Genomic DNA, 19,421 nt, shown 5'->3' with positions numbered 1-19,421 from the left:
TTTACAGTATGTGTTTTACTTTGAAAACCTACTTGCTATAAGAGAAACACAGACTTCTTTGAAAGTCCTGAGTGCTCTGTTTTTAAAAGTGCCTTAAACTGTGGAATTAATTACTTTTGGTTTCTCGCTGTAAATTAAATGTCACAGATGACGGAACAGAACATTCTTCTAGTGGCCTAAAGCTCCCCACCAGACTTCAGGAAATGAGGATCTATTTAAAAAGTCTTGTCAACATTTCATTTTTCTGTTTGCCTTTTTATATTCAAATAACTGTCTAAAATATATGTTTAACCTTGTTAAGTATCTATTGTTTGTCAGTCCCTTGGCAGTAGGGCTAGCTAGAGAGGTTTAGTGGTACAGGTGTCAAAACACATTAACATGTTGATCACATGAAGTAATACAAAAGGGAAAAAAACTGTAAACAGATTTCTTTTTAGAAATCAGTAACACCATTTTTTAAACGAAAATTCCATTGGTAATGAAGCTTTCATGCTCATGGGCACAATGTTTTTGTATTCCTAGAATTAACTAGCGGAATCCATCTTGTTTGTCATACTTTCAAGCCTTGAAGTTGTGCCCTGCTGTTGCTCAAATTTAAAATGCGGTATCATTTATTTTATTTTATTTATGTTTTTTTTAGCAGACACGGCCGCTTTCATACACAACCAGGTTCTATTACTCTTTGCTGAAGTCGGTCTCAGCCAGCCTCGTTTGTCTTCCTAAAAGGTCAAGTAGTCTGCTTCAAGAAATTACTGAGAGTTTACTCCAAACAAGGGACTGACATCAGAGATGTGGCACTATCGTTTGGTGCAGCCGGCAGGCTGTTTAACCTAAAGGTTCTCTCCCTGATGGCTCCTCTTCAGAGTTATCAGAGGAGCACAAGGGTAGAGGAGTCTTTCATCTTGCCAATCAAAAGCCTGGCTGCTTTTTCACAGCCAGGACTTTGAGTTGGTTATGAGAATACCTGTTTACTGTTTAAAGCAAATAGAAATGTACTGTTTGATTTGTTATACACGCTGTATGAAGCTGTAGTGATTTTGAACTGTACTAGAACAGTATTTGTGAAACTCTTCTTACAAAATCAGACAACATGGTGGTATAGAAGTGGGAGTTTTGTATTCCTGGTTTTGAAAGAATAGCAGACAACATGTAGCATTCAGAAAATATCTTCCTAGGGGTCAGTTGCAAATCTTCCATTTTCTCATGATAGTGTTGTTCTAAAGAATTCAGTTGTAATTACAAATTAGTAATTACATCTGGAGTAATAGATAGCAGGCAGTGTATTATAATTCTGTCAAGGGGATCTTATGGAGAATCTGTATCAGAACCCTTAGATGAAATTACAAATTAAAAATGTAATTTGTTGTTTTTAAAAAATAACACTATGTAACACAATTTTTGTTCCTGGGTAGTAAGTGTTATTTCCTAATTGCTTATTCCTCAAAAGTATAGAAAATGGCTATTATTCCCCACAAACTTTGCTTTTGTGACTAGGACAGTGATATTTTGAAATTTACCTATTTCCAATGAGAAAACGGACGAATTTGTGTATTTTCGTTCACATAAAGTTAGAAAAAAACAACATATGAATCCAAATTAACATGTATTTATACTAAAGTAATACAAAAATGACTACAAAAGATTTAGAAGAGAGTAGTTTTTCGAGATTTACGATTATACTGTAAATCACTTTCACGAATCAGCCCCCAAATGTAGTCTCCCATCATGTTCTTGTTATACTGTCCTTGGTAGCGGCGTTCAAAGTCCAGTATATCCTGGTGGAAGCGCTCGCCTTGCTCCTCCGAGTACGCTCCCATGTTCTCCTTGAATTTATCAAGATGAGCATCAAGGATATGGACTTTGAGGGACATCCTACAGCCCATTGTGCCGTAGTTCTTCACCAGAGTCTCAACCAGCTCCACATAGTTTTCGGCCTTGTGATTGCCCAGGAAGCCCCGAACCACTGCGACAAAGCTGTTCCAAGCCGCTTTCTCCTTACTAGTGAGCTTCTTGGGGAATTCATTGCACTCCAGGATCTTCTTTATCTGTGGTCCGACGAAGACACCGGCTTTGACCTTTGCCTCAGACAGCTTAGGGAAGAAGTCTTGAAGGTACTTGAAGGCTGCCGACTCCTTATCTAGAGCTCTGACAAATTGTTTCATAAGGCCCAATTTGATGTGCAGTGGTGGCATCAGCACCTTCCGGGGGTCCACCAGTGGCTCCCACTTGACGTTGTTCCTCCCCACAAAGAACTCGGTCCGCTGTGGCCAGTCCCGCCTGTGATAGTGCGCCTTGGTGTCACTGCTGTTCCAAAGGCAAAGATAGCAGGGAAACTTGGTAAAACTGCCTTGAAGACCCATCAGGAATGCCACCATTTTGAAGTCTCCTATGACCTTGATACCATCTCAGAAAAATGCAGATATGTATCCACTTAGGCAGCTGGAACTAAACTGAACTGGTGGGCTTAAGGCCCCTGTATTTATACTACTATTTATATTACTGGAAAGTTCTAGAACGTTCTGGAAGTTACTCCAAGTTTACTCAGCACTGAATCTATCTGGAATGTTCTGGAAAATAGGTAAATTTCAAAATATCACTGTCCTGGTCACAAAAGCAAAGTTTGTGGGGAATAATAGCCATTTTCTATACTTTTGAGGCATAAGCAATTAGGAAATAACACTTACTACCCAGGAACAAAAAAAAAATAAAAAATTGTTACACGGTGTAATTTATGCTGTTTATGTTTTTAATTTTTTATGATTTTATTTTGAAAGATTTTATAAGTAGTATAGATACTAGTATCAATGTGGTATGGAGGTAAATATAAAATGCATTTTTGTAAAATATATACAGTAATAAAGCTTCAGTATATACAATGTTATTATAAAATGTTACATACAGTAAACTGTATCCAAAATGGTTATTGGCTGTTTACAGCAAATTTTCGCTTATACTTTACAGGGTTTTTTTGTTCTTCATGTTATTCCTGTTCAAGTCCAACACTAAACATGGCAGCTTAATTTTCCATGCATGACCAGTTACAAAGATCTCTTCTTGCTGTGTAACTAAATAATATTGAGGTAGTGATTTTATTTGATTTGTATTTAGTCTTTATTTAAAGCGATTTTCCAAGTTGTTGTGCTAAGCGGAGCGAGGGCCCTGAGATCTCTCTGTCATACTCGTCCATGTGAGTTTGTGCTTCTTATTTGTTATTTATCTGTAATTCACATTATGTGTGGAGCATTAGTGCTTTAGTCTGTCTGAACCTCTTGCTGTTGGGGCCGTGTCACAATTCAGCTTCATTAGAAAATGCTTCTTCTTTACAAATTCAGCACTGATCGAGGGGTGAGCAGGCGGCGGCAGCGAGGGGGGGGGGGGGGGGCAGACTGTATAAATAAACCTCCTCCGATACCAATGAAAAGACCTGAGAGCCTTCTAGAATACCAAGTTCCCTGGTCCCAAGGTCCCAAGATTGATATTCTGAATCACAGTTTATCACAGAATTCCTACTACTAGCTGGGGTCAGCTTACTCATCAGTATTATTGTTGGACATTGACGTGTATTTAAAACCATTTAAAATGATCAATCATGTTAATGTTTTCTTTGCATTCTCTTTAGCCCACAGTGGGTGGTTCTGTGGTACTATTTTCCCATTTTCAGAAAGCTGGTAAACAGAGTTTTCCTATACTATAATGTGCTCCACAATGTTACAAAGTCATTGATTTTCCCCCAAAAAACTTCCCACTTTCTCTTACCTGTTCAATTTCATAATGTAAAGATGAAAAACGACCAAATAATTGATCATAGGAATGACAAAAATGCAGTGGCACGTTATTCCTTGGGTTTGCATTATACATATAATTCACCAAAGAAATAACAACTGCATGTGACAGAAAGAAGACGAATAGTGCCACAACCAGGTAATAGTGCCACAAACAGTCAATGTAAAACATCTTAATAAACCATATGATACATAATACATGCAAGTCCACAATGTCTTATCCTTCCGTCCTTCAGTATGAAAAATGTATGTTGCCCTTTCAAGAACAAAACCGAATATATATAAAAAATACATGTAAATTAATTCTGAGCAAGGTTTTAAAGCTCCCTTTGTATTCAGGGCAATCCTTTTTTTTTCGTTTCTCTATTAAAAACACTCAAGCCCTACAATTAAACTGCGCGATGCAGTCTCTGGCACCAGACCCAAAGTAAAGGGCTGTTGAGATATTACAGTTTCAGCCACAGAGTAATAGGGAGTAAAGAACTACTCTATGTAATGTAAACAGCTGTGTTTAGGCACACTTAGACCATATTGCTTCAAAGAGAACATGAGTGCTTCCATCCTTGTTTATAAGCAATTAAGGGATAGGGAAGTACCTGGAATACTGCATGTTTATTTTTTAGGACAGATTTAATTTTATGTATTTACATGTTTGAGTGTTATGGTGTTATAAGTGTAAAAGGACGTCCATGCACACCACAAACACACAGTGCCTTAACCGCTGTGCAAAAGAGCCAGGCTCATTTGCTGGTGTGGTTATCGTGCGTTTAACCTTATCTCATCGACAGGGGTCAGATCTGTAATGGCATTGCATCCCACAGAATACCTGTTACATGACCCTAACTAAAACATGCTGGAAGAAATCCCCCTCCCTTTTTTAAGTTGTGTTTTTCTTCCTGGGCTATAGCTGAGTAGATCCCACTGATATTCCTCTACTGCTGCAGGAGCGGGAGGACAGCTGTTGGTTATCCACTGATGATAAAGCGCTAAGCAGGTATCAAGGGGCAAATAAGCTTGTATCCATGCAGCTAGAAAGTTACGTTTTGGAAGAAAGCAAAATCAGACACTCAAGAATATTTTAAAGGCGTTTTAAAATGTTCTTACCTATTTTTAAATTTTAATAACATTCAAGTTAAAAATAGGCGGATGGAATGCCAGAAAACAAGCATTTGATGGTATTTTTTTAAAGCTACAGTTGTTACTTTTCAGTGACTGGTGTGTTTCTGTGTTTCTTGAAGTGATTTCTTGCAGTAGAATGCGGGGAGAATGACGGAAGTCCAGCATGACATAACGTGTGCATCTTTTATATATAAAAATGTGAGACCTAAGACATCATAGTATTTCGTACTAGGTAAGATGTAACTGAATTTTTTTGTTAGCTATGTGCACCATCAAGAACCCTGGTTCTGATGTTAGTTCTGAGTCTCAGCTGTTGCTGGTCAAGTAACCCAGCAGTCCTGTAGTACACAACTCTTTTGAACTATATAGGCTTGAATAGGGACGTTCTTCTTGGCTCAGAAACCTTATCTGTTTTTCTCTCTCTCTCTCTCTCTCTCTCTCTCTCTCTCTCTCTCTCTCTCTCTCTCTTTTCTCTCTCCCTTTCATGTGCGCAGACAGAGGAGTATCTAAGAATGAGATTCAGTTATGCCGGATGGAGGGAGATAAGGGCACAGTTTATACTTCCTTTTCATGCTTTTATTATTTTTAACTAGAGCCAGCCTTCTTTATCCCAGCTTTGGCACATGCAATTCAGATAAGCTTGCCTATCTCTAATTGCATACAGAGCCTGGAGCACCTCATGCGTTTCCTAGGCAACTGAGACGCCAGGCGGTACGCCGGGGTAGCGTTGTACCCCGATCTCTCTCATTTATTTTACACCATGAGAATATTCCCTATGGCTCCCGCATAACCATTATAAATAAAAATAGAAAAAGCACTGCAAGGAGCAGAAGAAAAGTTATGTAAAGATGCACAGGCTTAGCAGCAGATAAGCGATTATCTTCACTGTCAGTGAAGCATCATTTTTATTCATATTTAAACATCAGAAAAATTATTTTATTATCCTGTTGCCTAATAAAAGATACAGTAACAGAACGTTTATCATCATATTCATAGCTCTACTTAATGCAATGCAGTCAGTTGATTTAAATTTAGTGTGAAATGATTACTGCATTTTGAAAATATATTTTGTAATGGTTTTGCTGTAATAATCTGTGTCCCGTGCCAAAAATAAATATTTTGCTAAGGATTGGCGGATATGCATGGGGTACTCCTGGGTACCGTGTTCAGTCTCATATATAGCTCTGTACTGAAGCTACTGTACATTCACTATCCTGTACATTCCCTAGTCCTTAGGGAACTCTGTTATGATCCTGGCTTCTATTTTACATAGGATTTTTGAATTGCACAACCAACTCAGTCTAGAGCAGAGGTAGCCAAATGTAATTGTGCCAAAAAAAAAAAAAAACCCTTCAGGGGTACAATTCATAGATTGAATGTGTCGGGTACTTTATTTTATAGGGTAACTGTTTTTGTATTGCATACAGGATGAAATGTGGTGCTATTTTAAACACACTTCTTGTGGGGGAATATCAAGGGATTAGAGTTTTCTATGGAGGCCCAGGAGTCTCCTGTGCCCACATTTTCTCCTTCAGTAAGTCTGGCTTATTGTCATTTACTTCCGTAAAAGGCTTGCGCTGCAATGGGAAACAAAAGACAAACAGGGAGACAGATTGATTTAACAAGCTGCTGATTGAGACGCCTGGCTATAAGAGCAGGCGCCGTGGCCTTGTCTCTGCGCAGATAAAGCGACTTGAGAACCTCAGCGGGGTGTGGGGTAACTGCTTGGCTCTGTCACGGGGCTCAGTCCTAAGCAGCTTTGTTCTGGGCTCACCGTTTACCATAAATTATTCCTCCTCTGCAGCATTGTGAGAGCCCCCCTCCTTGTTCTTCATACTCAGGGGTTCGGGACTTTATTTCCTGAAGTTGTCTCCACAAACTCAGTGAATATCTATCAGGTGCCTTAAACCACCCATCCTCTCAGCTCCAGCTGACAACTGTGATTGAAAAAAAAAGACAGGCAGAGAAGAAAAAAAAAACAACAAACCAAAGAAACTACACGGTTCATCCAAGGGAGAGCTGCTGAAGTGTAAAAAATAAAATAAAATGTGTAAAAAGCTTTCAAAGCCTTTGAGAAAACCAGGACGAAGGTTTGATTTTAAAAAAAAAAGTGGGAAATTAATATTATATATTATATTATCTTGTGTTTTTTTTTTTTTTTTCAAGTCAAGGGATTTAAAACGTATTCTAATGAGAACACCACCCTTGTCCAGACCTACCTCGTGATTCCTCTGAGTCCCTCTCCTTTCCGTGACGAGACTTCAAACTGCTGAATTTATAGTATTTTTTTTTATATTATTTAATCTGATAGTTGTACAGGATATATCCACTGAGAGACAGTGTACCATTTCCAGAGCTACCCTATCATTATTTATAAGGGTTTTTCAAAGGCTTTTTTCTGGATGATGATTGCAAAGTCCTCCTCTGTGGTCAGGGTGAGTGGGATGGTTTGGAGATGTTATTATTCTTGTTCATAACTTTCTTCTGGTTTTTTTCCAACTGTACCCAAAATTAATCAATTTGACCAATTAAGCTTCTAATAAGCACTAATTGGACACCCCTGGCTTAGAGAGTTTGTGAATTTTTAAAGAAGAAAAGTTTATTGGTGTTCAATTTCTGTGCACATGAAATGTAAAAGTATGTTTAACACAGCGTAAGCTGGATGCAAACCAGTGACCACACACACTGCAAGCGAGCGTGGTGTCAAATCTTTTGAATATATTTGAAGAGGAGACAATTACCCAGATATTTAGTGAATAAGGGGTAAGGACTATGGAAAAATAATAAAACAAGAACCACACCTCTAGTCCACATTTCTAAAATGGATAACATTTTCGGGTATGACTGCACTTGTGAGATGAGTCGATCCTTAACATCTTTTGCATCTATTTAAAGAAGATACCAAGGGATACCAAGATATTTAGTAATTAAGTGGAATAAAAGGGACAATACATGTCTCAGCCCCCTGCTAGTGTGTCTCCAGGGGCTATTTTAACAATCTAAAGAATACTAGATCTAAATACCACATCCATTTAAAGCTTTATTAATCCTAAACTCATTGAATGCAGTAAAAATGCAGTGGCATACAGCAAATTGGTGGGTTTCTAAGCTGAACATCATACATTATTTCTAGCATTCTCTTAAATACTGACATTCATGCTTTGCATTCTTACAAGATATATGTATACCATTCTATTTATCAAACTCTTTTAGCTGTAACCTTGGCTGGCCCATGCTTTTAGTGGAGAGGGAGGACTTTTGTTATACTGTTCTGTGATGCAGACATGGTAATAATGTAAAAATAGCTAAGGAACAGTACTAATATAAAATATGATAGATGGTGCTGCCCCTGGGGTGGGGATTCAATTTAGCTCAATTTGTGATTTGTATTTTAAATCGGTTGCTGCAGAGTTGGTGGGAGTAGAAAGCTCTGCTATCTGTAGTGAGTCAGGGGAGTGTGGTTTGTTGCAGATCTTGGATGAGCGCTGCATTGACCTGGAAGAAAATCAGCTGGGTACAGTTCACCTCTTCAGCGACTCCTAATGGTCAGACTTCCTCCCAGGTTTCAGTAGCCCCTTCCTTTTCCTCCCAGGTTTCAGTAACCCCTCCCCTTTCCTCTCAGGTTTCAGTAGCCCCTCCCCCTTCCTTCCAGGTTCCAGTAGTCCCTCCCCTCTCCTCCCAGGTCAGTATCTTGGTAACATCCGTTTCTTAGGGTTCCCAACAATGTGCTGGTTTGCTGCCTTGGAAGATGGTCCCGTAACAATGTGTTTTATATTCTATTCTAAAAAAAAGCAAACAAGCGTAATCTGGATACCTGCTACCATGCAATAATGTTACGTAAGTGCTTGTAAACAAGATGTTACATTTCAACGCACACACTGTATGAAATAAATTAAAATGTATACAACACATTTTCTTGTGTGCAACAGAATGCTGAAGGATACCACTCTGATTTTAAACAGCTCAATATTAGTGTGCAACAAATATTGATTTTCTGTCAGCACCAGGGGAACCCCTGGAGACTTGAAATGTGGAGACTTTTTAAAGAACATTTTATGAACCCTATACTCTCTCGGCCATATCAAAAAGCTAAAGGGTTTCATCACAAAGGCTAGGATCTAGCTTGAGAACACCTGCGGTGGCTGTGATAATATGAGAGCCAGCCAACAAATGTAACACCTTTAATGATTTAGTTATACTTTCAAATGGATTCCAGCAGCTGTAACAACAAGAAGAAACATCTCCCCAGTTCTTACTGTATACCCTACCATCTCTTTATTATGCACTGCACAGCAACAGTCTTCCTTTGGGACAAATTACCAAAGTGCATGTCATTTAAGAGAATAGTTGTTCTGTGCTTTTAAAATGCCAGGTTAAGAACAAAGACATGACTAATCTGTCAATAGTATGCTAATCCTGGTTTTGACTTATCACACAAAAAAAGACATGTGTGCTATTAATATTCATGTTCTCCATAGTTTTTGGAGAAGTGTGTTTCTTTCCTTGAATAAACCAGAACATTAATGCACATGTATAATAAAAGTTTGAGAACGAGAAAAGACCATTCGGCCCATCAAGGCTTGTCGCTTCTTATCACACCATTTTCCACTACTAAATGTTCCTAGTGTTTTAGATCATACAACCTCACCTGGTAGGCTATTCCATGCATTTATAACTGTGTAAAAAAGTGCTTCCTACCTTCTGTTATAAACTTACTTTTACTCAGCTTCCACGTATGCCCTCTTGTTCTTCTCTCTGTGATCAATTTGAAGTCCTGTCTTGGGTTAACTTTATCGATACCATTTATGATTTTAAAGACTTCAATCAAGTCCCTTCACTCCCTTCTTTTTTCTAGGCTGAATAATTATTTTAACCTGTCCTCATAGATGATGTCCGTAAGTCCTGGGATCAGCCCATTCACTGTACCTTCTTGAGTGCAATGATGTATTTTTTGTAGTCTGGTGACCAAAACTACACTCAGTATTCTAGGTGGGGTCTAACTAGGACGTTGTATAATCTTAGCATAACCTCTCCAGACTTGTATTCCACGCTTTCTGTTTGTCTTTTTAATTGTCTCACCACATTACATGAGATACTTTTAATGATGACTCCACTGTAACCTCAAGATCCTTTTCAAGGTCCTCGTCCTCTATTTCCACTGTAGCTAGCATATGCTTTTTTTTTTTACTAACTAAATGATTATGTCACTTTTTTGTTACCGTGCAGAACTGTTCTTTATTTATGTGTTGGAGGTATTTTTAATGGAGGAAAGAAGGTGCTGCTTTATTTATTGACAAGGAATTTACACGGGTGTCTAATTATCATGGCTTTCATTCACCTCCTGACTGCTTTCATTTACAGCTCAGTGATTTATTGCTTACCGTGTTGCTTTGGTGTTTTAAAAACAATGCAGTGTGAAAGCTGAAATATACGAGTGGCTGTCTTCATTTATTTATTTTGTCACTTTACTCGGCCGCTTTATACAATAGTTAAACACATTCTTCATTTACCTGCATGTGTTTCTCTTCCATGTTTTAAAAACTGTGGTCCCCAGAAAATTATTACAGTTCACCTGAAGCAATTGGGATTCTTACAGAACAGTTTCATATGGAGGCAAGATTGTGACTGTTTCAATTTGGTTTCTCTACTTATAAGCTGATAAGAGGATCCAATACAAAACCATGCTTTAAAGGTTTCTACCCTACGCTTTATTTTAAGGGGCCTTTTTTCTGCTTTGCTGATTATAAACCAAGGAATTGTCAAAAAAAAACAACACAATATATATATATATATATATATATATATATATATATATATATATATATATATATATATATATAATGTGTGTGTGTGTGATCCTGTGCATAGAACAAATGATGCAATTCTAAATTAAAAACAAACAGAAAAACCACTCTTTTCATAATAATCTAGTTTTGATACAATAGTGCAACCTGCACCTTTGTGTGCCCTGTTGGTGTTATAGTATATACAGTATTTGCTGTCCTTTTTATTATACAAGTGGGAACAATGCTGACTGATATGTCCCTATAAGCTGATCAAAGGCTATCTGAAGTAAAACACTGATGGATATCTCAGCCCATCTATATTCATAAAATGAATTACTGAAATGCATCTCCTTTTGCTATCTTCCCTGATTGCGAGTGTGCCGGTTGACCCGCGCTGCGGGTTTCAGGATCGTAAATAATACTTTAATTAGTGTAGAGGTTGCTTAAGAATGAATTAAATTGTATCTACATGCTGATGAATTGGAAGGAAGTCGCCTCTTCATTTGGTTGGCAGGATTAGATTTACTTTAAGCAAATAGGTTTTTACTAAAATGATGTTACCCATCCGAGTTTATTGGAAAATAAACACTATAATGTAATGACTCGTGGTTATTTCTTGCCCCCATATCTTAATAGTTCAGTCCCCAAAGGACATTTTGTAACTTTTTGTTTTAGCATGTTTTGGTTGAGCAAACTACTGCCTGGTCCTTTTGCATCCCATAAATCTTGAGTCTCAACCCCTGTGGGAGCACAGTAACTTGTGCAGGAACAAAGACTGATGCTGTTGTGCAGAAGTCTTTTTTTTTCTTTTCACTTAATGGTCCACCATTTCCTATCAAGACTGCTGTCTAATGCGTGGATTGAGTATGAGCTTATTGTTTATGTAGCCTTGTCATTTTAAACATTGCAACCTAATTGAACAGTATGTTTTACAGAGTTTGAGAAACTGTAGGATGATGCTTCTGACACTTAACAAAAGGTGTTGAAGTCTGGGATTTTCTTTTGATCAAGTTTTGTTTTGGTTTATTGGGCATAACTTGTTTTATCAGTGTCCTTTGTGTTAGAATAATAGTACGTTATTGTGAAAGGTTATTCTAATGAAAAGGTATGGGTGCAACGCCAGCATTTTACTTTTGCATTATGGATATCCTATCCTAAAGAGATTTTTTATTTTTATTTTGTTATGTATTCAGTTTATTGTATCTAGCTGGATTTCCTATTAGTATATAAACTTAGCTGATTAAATATAAATAAAACATTGAATCGCTTTTTAAAAATGAGTCACCTACCAGATGACATTGTGTAGGAGGTTGCTTTAATATTTAGAATAGCTTCAATAACTTTAAAACCAATCTTAATATTTACAGAAGTATAAAAGAACAACCACGCTTTATTTGATATAATAGGCCAGCTGAAATTGCAAACATCAGAGCCCTATGGATTATCAATTCCTAGTCAATCACTCACCAATTCCCAGTCAGTCATATATTTGAAATCGGTGCAAATTGTTACTGTAGTAATGTTTAGCAAATTGTCAGGTTTTTATTAGAGCTTTTAACCTCATCTCATCCGTAACGGCAGTGCATCATACAACACTGCCCATTACATTCGTTTATAAAGATCTTAATCTAGAACCCTTAGCTCAAAATGAACAACGTTTGTTAACAATAAACTAAAAAAAGCAGTCTTAAAATAGTGTGACCAAAAAAAAACGAATTAAATGAGACATATTGAGGGTTAAACTATAAAAAGTAGGAAAGAGAGTTTTGTTTCACAAGACCCTTGTAGCACAAAGTTAAGAATAGCTTGCAGACCTCCAAATATCTCATTAAGTACTAGCTGAAAGGGAGAAACTGTAGTATTAGGAGGTCAGGGTTCAAGCCCAAACCCATGGCAGTGCTGAAAGCATCTCCTGTACTGCACATTTGGTTTCCGTTTGATCTCCTCTCAGGAGGTGTCGATGTTAAATTCCTGTCAGGCTTCAGACAAAACATGAGTGTAGGATTGCACTGACCTCTCTCTCCTGAGCTGACACAAAAATATGACCACCTCGCTCTGCATTCCAGCTGGCTCCACTCAGATACCCCCCTTAGCCAGGGTGAGGTGGGGCTGTCGACCCAGGCTGGGAGTAGGCAAGGTCTGGAATCCTGAAATCAACCACACCTTCAACACAGTAACACAAAACGCAGTAACAATCTGAACAAAGATTAGTATAGTTTAAGATTGGGAGAACCTTTCACAGCTTGAGCTTCAAATTTGTTTGTATGCTACTGGTCTATTTTAAACACTGCCAGTTTTCTATAATGGGTATCAATCTATTGACTGGAGTCTGCCCCTTGATTACTGTAGAAAATTGAAAATGTAAGCATCTAGCCGCCTACACTATTAAACCAACCAGACTTAGGCAGGAGTTATTTAGCTGTCTAATTATATCTGGTATACACTTCTGGGCTGTGTGTTGATAGGATTAGTTGCACTGACAACAGTTTCTTAGCCTACAGTCTCTGATGGATACATTTGCATAATGTCATTTTAAACATCTTCTGCACACAGCTCCATAGTGGTGTTACCTAATAGAAGTATGCAAAAAAAAAAAAAAAAAAGTTTATTGAAATCAATGTTCTTGGATTTGATGGCCAGCATCTGGTTTCTAAATTGTAACGTTTAATTCAGAGCTTGCCAAGAAAGTATGCCAAGTATTGTAAACTCCCTTATAAAAGTTTACCACATTCAATTTGGACAGTTATTTTACAGTATTCCCATGCTTTTCCCATGGTTATGCTAAATATTTTTCATGGTTTGCTGTGTTTAATATGCTTTACCATAACTTTACCAAAACTATTTATAATGCTTACCTGCTGTATGCTTTACCATGCTTTCACTTTGCTTTACTACACTTTGCTATACTTTTACTATGGGAAACGTATATAGTTGCTGCAGCATTGATGCATAGTACTAGCGACGAGTGAGGAGGCAGGATTTCCTGTAAAAGTGTTGTGTCTTTTTCTTATTTGCAAAATCTCATATAGTGTTTGTGTGCCGATCAGTAACATATGCACTGTGTGTGTGTTGTTATTCCACGACAGAGTGAAGTTAAGGAAGGGGGTGAGTTTCCTGGGTGTGAGATCCAGCAGCCCCAGCCTCTGGGCTATCAGACAGGAATCGGGAAACGATGGGAGGCACGCTGTCATCACCGTCCTCTGTCAGAGGAAAGGGGCCACTTCGGGAAACAGGTACAGTCATGGATTAAAAACTCAATTTGACAACCTGGAGATTATATTCACACATACAGTATGTAGACGAGTAGATGTACTGTATTAAAGTGTTCAATTGACACTTCTTAATACAGTACCAGCCTGAGTTTGAAGCAAATCACTGCAATGATTGGCTCGTTTGGCCAGTGTCTTTACACAATTTGTAGTGATTTGGCCAAAAACCCTACATTTTTTGTCGTTGTTTGGTTAAAAACCTGGCTTGACAGAAACGTTAAATACAGTAAATGTTACTACGAAAAAAATGTACTTATGTTTTAACAATTGCACTTACTATTGCTGCTTCTACTTAGTTTTCTCACATCAAACCTTTTTCAGGATTAAACTTTTTTCAAAATCAGGCCCCACTGAGTCTTTTCAGCTAATGCCTTTATCGGCAGTGAAACGGTTGTCTGCCACACTGCAGTCCAATTCGGAATGAACCAGTTGCATGTCTGAAAGTGACCTGGGAGGAATCATTACTTTTCATGCTTATCTGTTCTTCGCTGTATATGGAATAGTCCATCAGCTCAGTCATATTACCATATTTACTGCCTGCTCTCAAATACTTTGAAATCTTTTGGTCATTTCCTAACGCTAGTATTTACATATTTTAATTAATCTCATAAATAAGAAACTGATTCCCAGAATGCAAAAGGTTGTGATGTTAATTAACTGGATATCCTGTGCCTTTGTGTGTTTTAATAGTTTTTCCATGGATCAGAAAGTAGTGTTAATAAATCTAACTTCCACTGACAGGTGTAATTTTTTGGATTAGTGAGACATGCACAGGGGCAAGCAAACTTTGCCTACAAAGCCCTAAGCCTTGTAGCGGCTGTCTTTGCCTTTTTAAAATATACATTTCTTTGAGAACAGGCATCCCTAATCTTAACAGGATTTGTGTACAAGCATTATTATTACTGCAGTTGTTTTTTTTTTTTTTCCATATTGATGTGTGCAGATGTTTCCAATTTAAAGTGGTGCCATTTGACTAGATTAACAAAACCTTTTCACAGATAAAGGACTTTAATAAGCTTATCAGGAGGACTCTTTCTCTAGACGGACTGGAGTGCAGTTGCATTAATGGGGAGGTTAACTTTCAGCCCGAAGCAGCGTTGTTCAGATTATTTGTTGTGATAAACCTGCATTGTATGTGTAGATAAACAGCAATACACAGGTGTTTCAGTTCAACTTAGTATTTGATAAAACGAATATATTAATTCAGCAATTCTTACGTTACATGTTTGGATGTGGGTCATTGTAGAGTAAACCACAGCAGTTGGTGCAACAGTCATCATAATAATACTGCTTAATAATACTGTAATCTATTTTAGTAAAGAAACAAGTATTGGTCTTTGTACTTCTGTAATATTGTGTTATTATTAAATATGCATAACGCCCCAGGGAAATGATCTCATGTACTTTATAATTTGAGACCACTAAAATCATCATGTTTTTTTTTGTTTTACTTGTAATCTCCATGGATTTAAATGACAATTCCTAAATGGGTTGACTCATTTGTAATGGTTCATAGCTGATGCACAATCATATAACAGGTTGGGTATCCCCAAACCATTGTGGAATGGGTCTTAACCATTCAAGCATGTCTAAATCAATTTGTTGTTCGGTATTTGGTTGTAAATTGCAAATAAATTAGAGACATTCTGTAAACTTAAACATGCTTTTACTGAATTCAGAAGTTTATAACGCAAGTCAAAATCGTTCTAGCTTTCATGCTTCCATACCCAGATTTCATTGTACGCATAGCGCGAGAATGTAACGTTTACAGGTAAAGGCACAGTTACTTATCACATGCAATACACAACCAGCAGCCTAAGCTGTTACTACTGATTAACATTATATTTATGTATGAACATCCCATACCAACAACCTTCCTTCTCCTATTGATTGAAGTGGAGTTCATGGTCATCTATAGACAACGTATTATAACTAATCTTTGCTATTCACATTTCTAATCCCCTAGCTGTCATCATTGCTTCATAAAGACCCCTAAAGATGCTGGACTTAAATCTAAACTTGAAGCTCCTTTAGAAGCTGCCATCTCATCTGTTGAGCTGTCATCTGTATTTTATCTCTGTCTCTTTAACGTTTGTTGCCGGGAGAGAGGAGGTCACATGGTTGGGGTTGGTAGGATCATGCTCTGGCCAGTTCAAGCCGTAATGTGTCCAGTTTCTTACATTTATTATATCTGACAGGGGATGATAGCCCTAACTCCTGTTTATTTATCTGCACTAGTGTCAGTTATTATTTCCACCTTGACATGCATTACAAAATGCAACAGAGTCCAGCATTTATTGAAGCCAAGCCAATGAGCTAACCCGTGATACTGGAGCAGTAGCCTTCACAAAACAACATTAAATAATACAGGCCAGTTGTTCCACTGGGCTGGCAGTCTTCTCTGTCTTAACAAAATACTGTACTGTATGGGGTGTACGGTGAAACAGCAAGACTTTTTTTGTTGTTTTTAAATATTTACGTGCACTTTTCAAAAACAAGCAAATCTACTAAACCACTGAACATGTTTCCTACACACTGGAGAGATGGTGTGTGACGAATGGGTTTTAGCAAACATTTGCAAACTTTTTTTTTTTAGCTGAACACTTAGCCTGAGGTTTCAATATCCAGCCACTGTTGCTCCCCCTCCCCATTGGGGTTGCATATCCTCGGTGACAGGGTTATGGTAGCGGGGGAGCCATCTGTCAGTATGAACTGTATTATTTACTACAAGTTACTGAATCTGGGTGTACATGTAAGAACCTGTCTCTCTCCTTCTGTCAGTATATTAACCTTGCATTTTAACTGATACTATGGGTGTAGGTCTTTCTCATGTTATGTTAGGAACATACTTAACATACTTGTTCAACATGGAACAGGTTAACAGAAAGCTATGAAAGATTTCTGTTTTTGTGGAATTAAATATTGCACAGTGAATTAAATAAATTTGCTTTTTAGTCATTCCATATCTCCTTGTTTATGATTCTCTTGCTCATAGTGGTGTCTGATCTGAATGACTCAAAATGTCAATGATTCAATCATGATTTATCATCGGAGGTTATTATGAAAATCAATAATCAAAATCACTAAAAGGGGTCATATTTTATCATTATTAAGCCTCATTAGTAAATGGCTACATTACTCATTTTTAATTATCGTGATATGTATTTTTTAATTATTTCCATGCCATATTAATAAAATCATTATAATAAATCATGATTGCTATTGACCTCTTAACATTTAAAGAGTTGTATAATTGATAAATCATTCAGAGAGTGGTATCATTGATAAATCATTGCCCAGTGAGTTCAAAGCAGACACCTGCAGTGTTGGTCTTTGTCTTCCAGGGGCTGGTAGGGTGGTTAGATTGGAAGCTGTAGAGTTTCTGACTGAAAAAGAGGGGATTTGCTTGGTCGTGAGATCAGAGGATGCCCTCTGACCTTCAGTTCTCCTGGTCTGTTGTGGGGATTGCCATAGTGAAAGAACATAATTGGACATTCTAAATGCGGCAGAAAGATAATTCTTGAAGGCAGAACAAGGCAGAGAGCACCCTGGGATGAAGTTCATATATACTGTTTTCAGTAGAAATACTCCTGGGTTTACATTGCCAAATAATTTATTTCCCTGTTGTGTTTTCAGCAATGTTAGCCCCCCCCCCACCCCCCACCCCCCCATATTCAATATCTATGGCATCTGGAAGGCGTCACTCACAGTCAACAGTCAATCACTTTCCCTGAATAGGTTACATGAAAAAGACTATTAAAAGCTGTGACATTAAAAATAATTTCTCTTATGTGGCAGATGATTACAGACTCGGGAGCACTCCATTTTGATGACCACTGTTCGAATGACTAAACATAATTGGTGGTGGCGTTATTGTTTTAATGTTCAACGCATCGCTTAAAGTTCCAGGATGACACTCTGATGGCTTTTAAAAGATCTTTCTTGTTTTTGTGTTTGTTTCTGGTCTGTGAGACCGCACAGGAATGAAATATACTGTAAGCGTCCAGAACAGAAAAGACTAGACAAGGCATTTTTAGTGTAGTACAGATCACAATCACTACTAATCAGTGATCTGAACAGGGTTTGTTCCAAACTGGTTCAGATTAGTGAGAGTTTATTAAAACCAAACTAATAATCCCCCGAATGCAGATGCACACAACTTTCTTTTGTGATATTATACATCACAAAATGTTGTATTCATTTTTAGATGATAGTGATTTGGCAGATTTCCTGGGGGATAACCTATAGTTTTTCCTGGATGTACCGAAGCATTGACTTTTTTAAAGTTGTAAATATATATTTGATAAGATGTTTTAAAACACTTATGGTCTTGTAAGAAATACATACTGTATATATTTTTAAAGAACACTCTTTAACAAGCCTTATCCTGGCTTCTGTATTGTATTACTGTACTATTACTATACTGAATCCATTGGGATAGTATGTCTAACTACAAGAGTCTCATTTATCTGTCTGGACTACTGCAGCCCCATGTCTTCTTGAGTGACCCAGCGAGATTAGCAAATTGTACCAGTTGAATTAATCACCACCAGCAGTGAAAAGGATCTTTGATGCTGTGCTGAAATAGATATGCATTCCTGCATGCAACAGTCTCTTATACATGGTATTATTGTGTAAATAGGATAGAAACAGATTTTATGGTTTATGAAGTAAAACCAGAGCGAAACCAGGCTATTCTGTCATATGTGGATAGGTGGCTGCAACTGCAGATGTGATTTGTTTATTATCCATTGGGTGGCAAAAAAGAAAGCAGAGGCTAGGGCTGTTAGAAAAGGCAGGTATGCTGGGTGTCCTGTTGGTGGTTTTAGGATGAATATAGAGAACTATATAGTCTAAAGCTGGCTAGGATTACATGAATTCTATAATTAAATGATAGATCAAATGAATGTGTTTTTTGTCCCGCCTGTATTTTTAAAATGTATTTTTCACTCTAATGTGTCTGTTTGCAACATCGACAGAGTTTCTTTTTAAGAGTTGCGACAGTGACCCTTTGACCCTGGCATTGTCTTTTATTATAGTTTCATTCAGCAACCACCAAGAGCAAATTCTCATCCTATTACTGTTGGATACAGAGGTTAACCAGTGGAACTGGAGGCTTGCTGATGGAATAAAGCCAAAACCCGAGGACTAAACATTCCTCTAGTTCCCAGACAGGGTCCAATTTCACAGCCATTTACTGGCCTCTGCATTTAATCACTCAGGGATGGAGGTGTGCTGTCTTGCTGTGCTGATCCCTGAGCATTGCGGCTTCATTTTTAGAGCAGCACTCTTACTGAATGCTCTCAAAGCGTTGCTGTGCAAATCAGATGTCTCATGCTGTGCATGCCCATAGTATCCACCGCTTCTTTCATTTCCACCAGTGCAGTGTAAAAACTGAACAGCTGCCACTCTAGACAATGTCTTTGAATCTGCTGCCATTCTGCATGCTGGTGTCCATATATGAA

The 19,421-nt window shown here is 37.8% G+C and overlaps 1 protein-coding gene across 1 annotated transcript in view; it reads left to right on the top strand.

The window, feature by feature from the left end:
* The window catches only part of LOC117426130 (transmembrane protein 132C-like), a 120,867-nt gene that overhangs the window by 54,219 nt on the left and 47,227 nt on the right, over window positions 1-19,421 (top strand). The window contains exon 3 of the mRNA XM_059033143.1: window positions 13,774-13,920. Within this exon, the coding sequence (XP_058889126.1) occupies window positions 13,774-13,920 (147 nt within the window). The remainder of the gene's footprint in view (window positions 1-13,773; window positions 13,921-19,421) is intronic.

This window comes from Acipenser ruthenus, chromosome 11, assembly GCF_902713425.1.
Source record: "Acipenser ruthenus chromosome 11, fAciRut3.2 maternal haplotype, whole genome shotgun sequence".
NCBI lineage: Eukaryota > Metazoa > Chordata > Actinopteri > Acipenseriformes > Acipenseridae > Acipenser > Acipenser ruthenus.
Note: the sequence above shows the minus strand (reverse complement) of the source record. Positions and strands in the feature narration are given on the sequence as shown.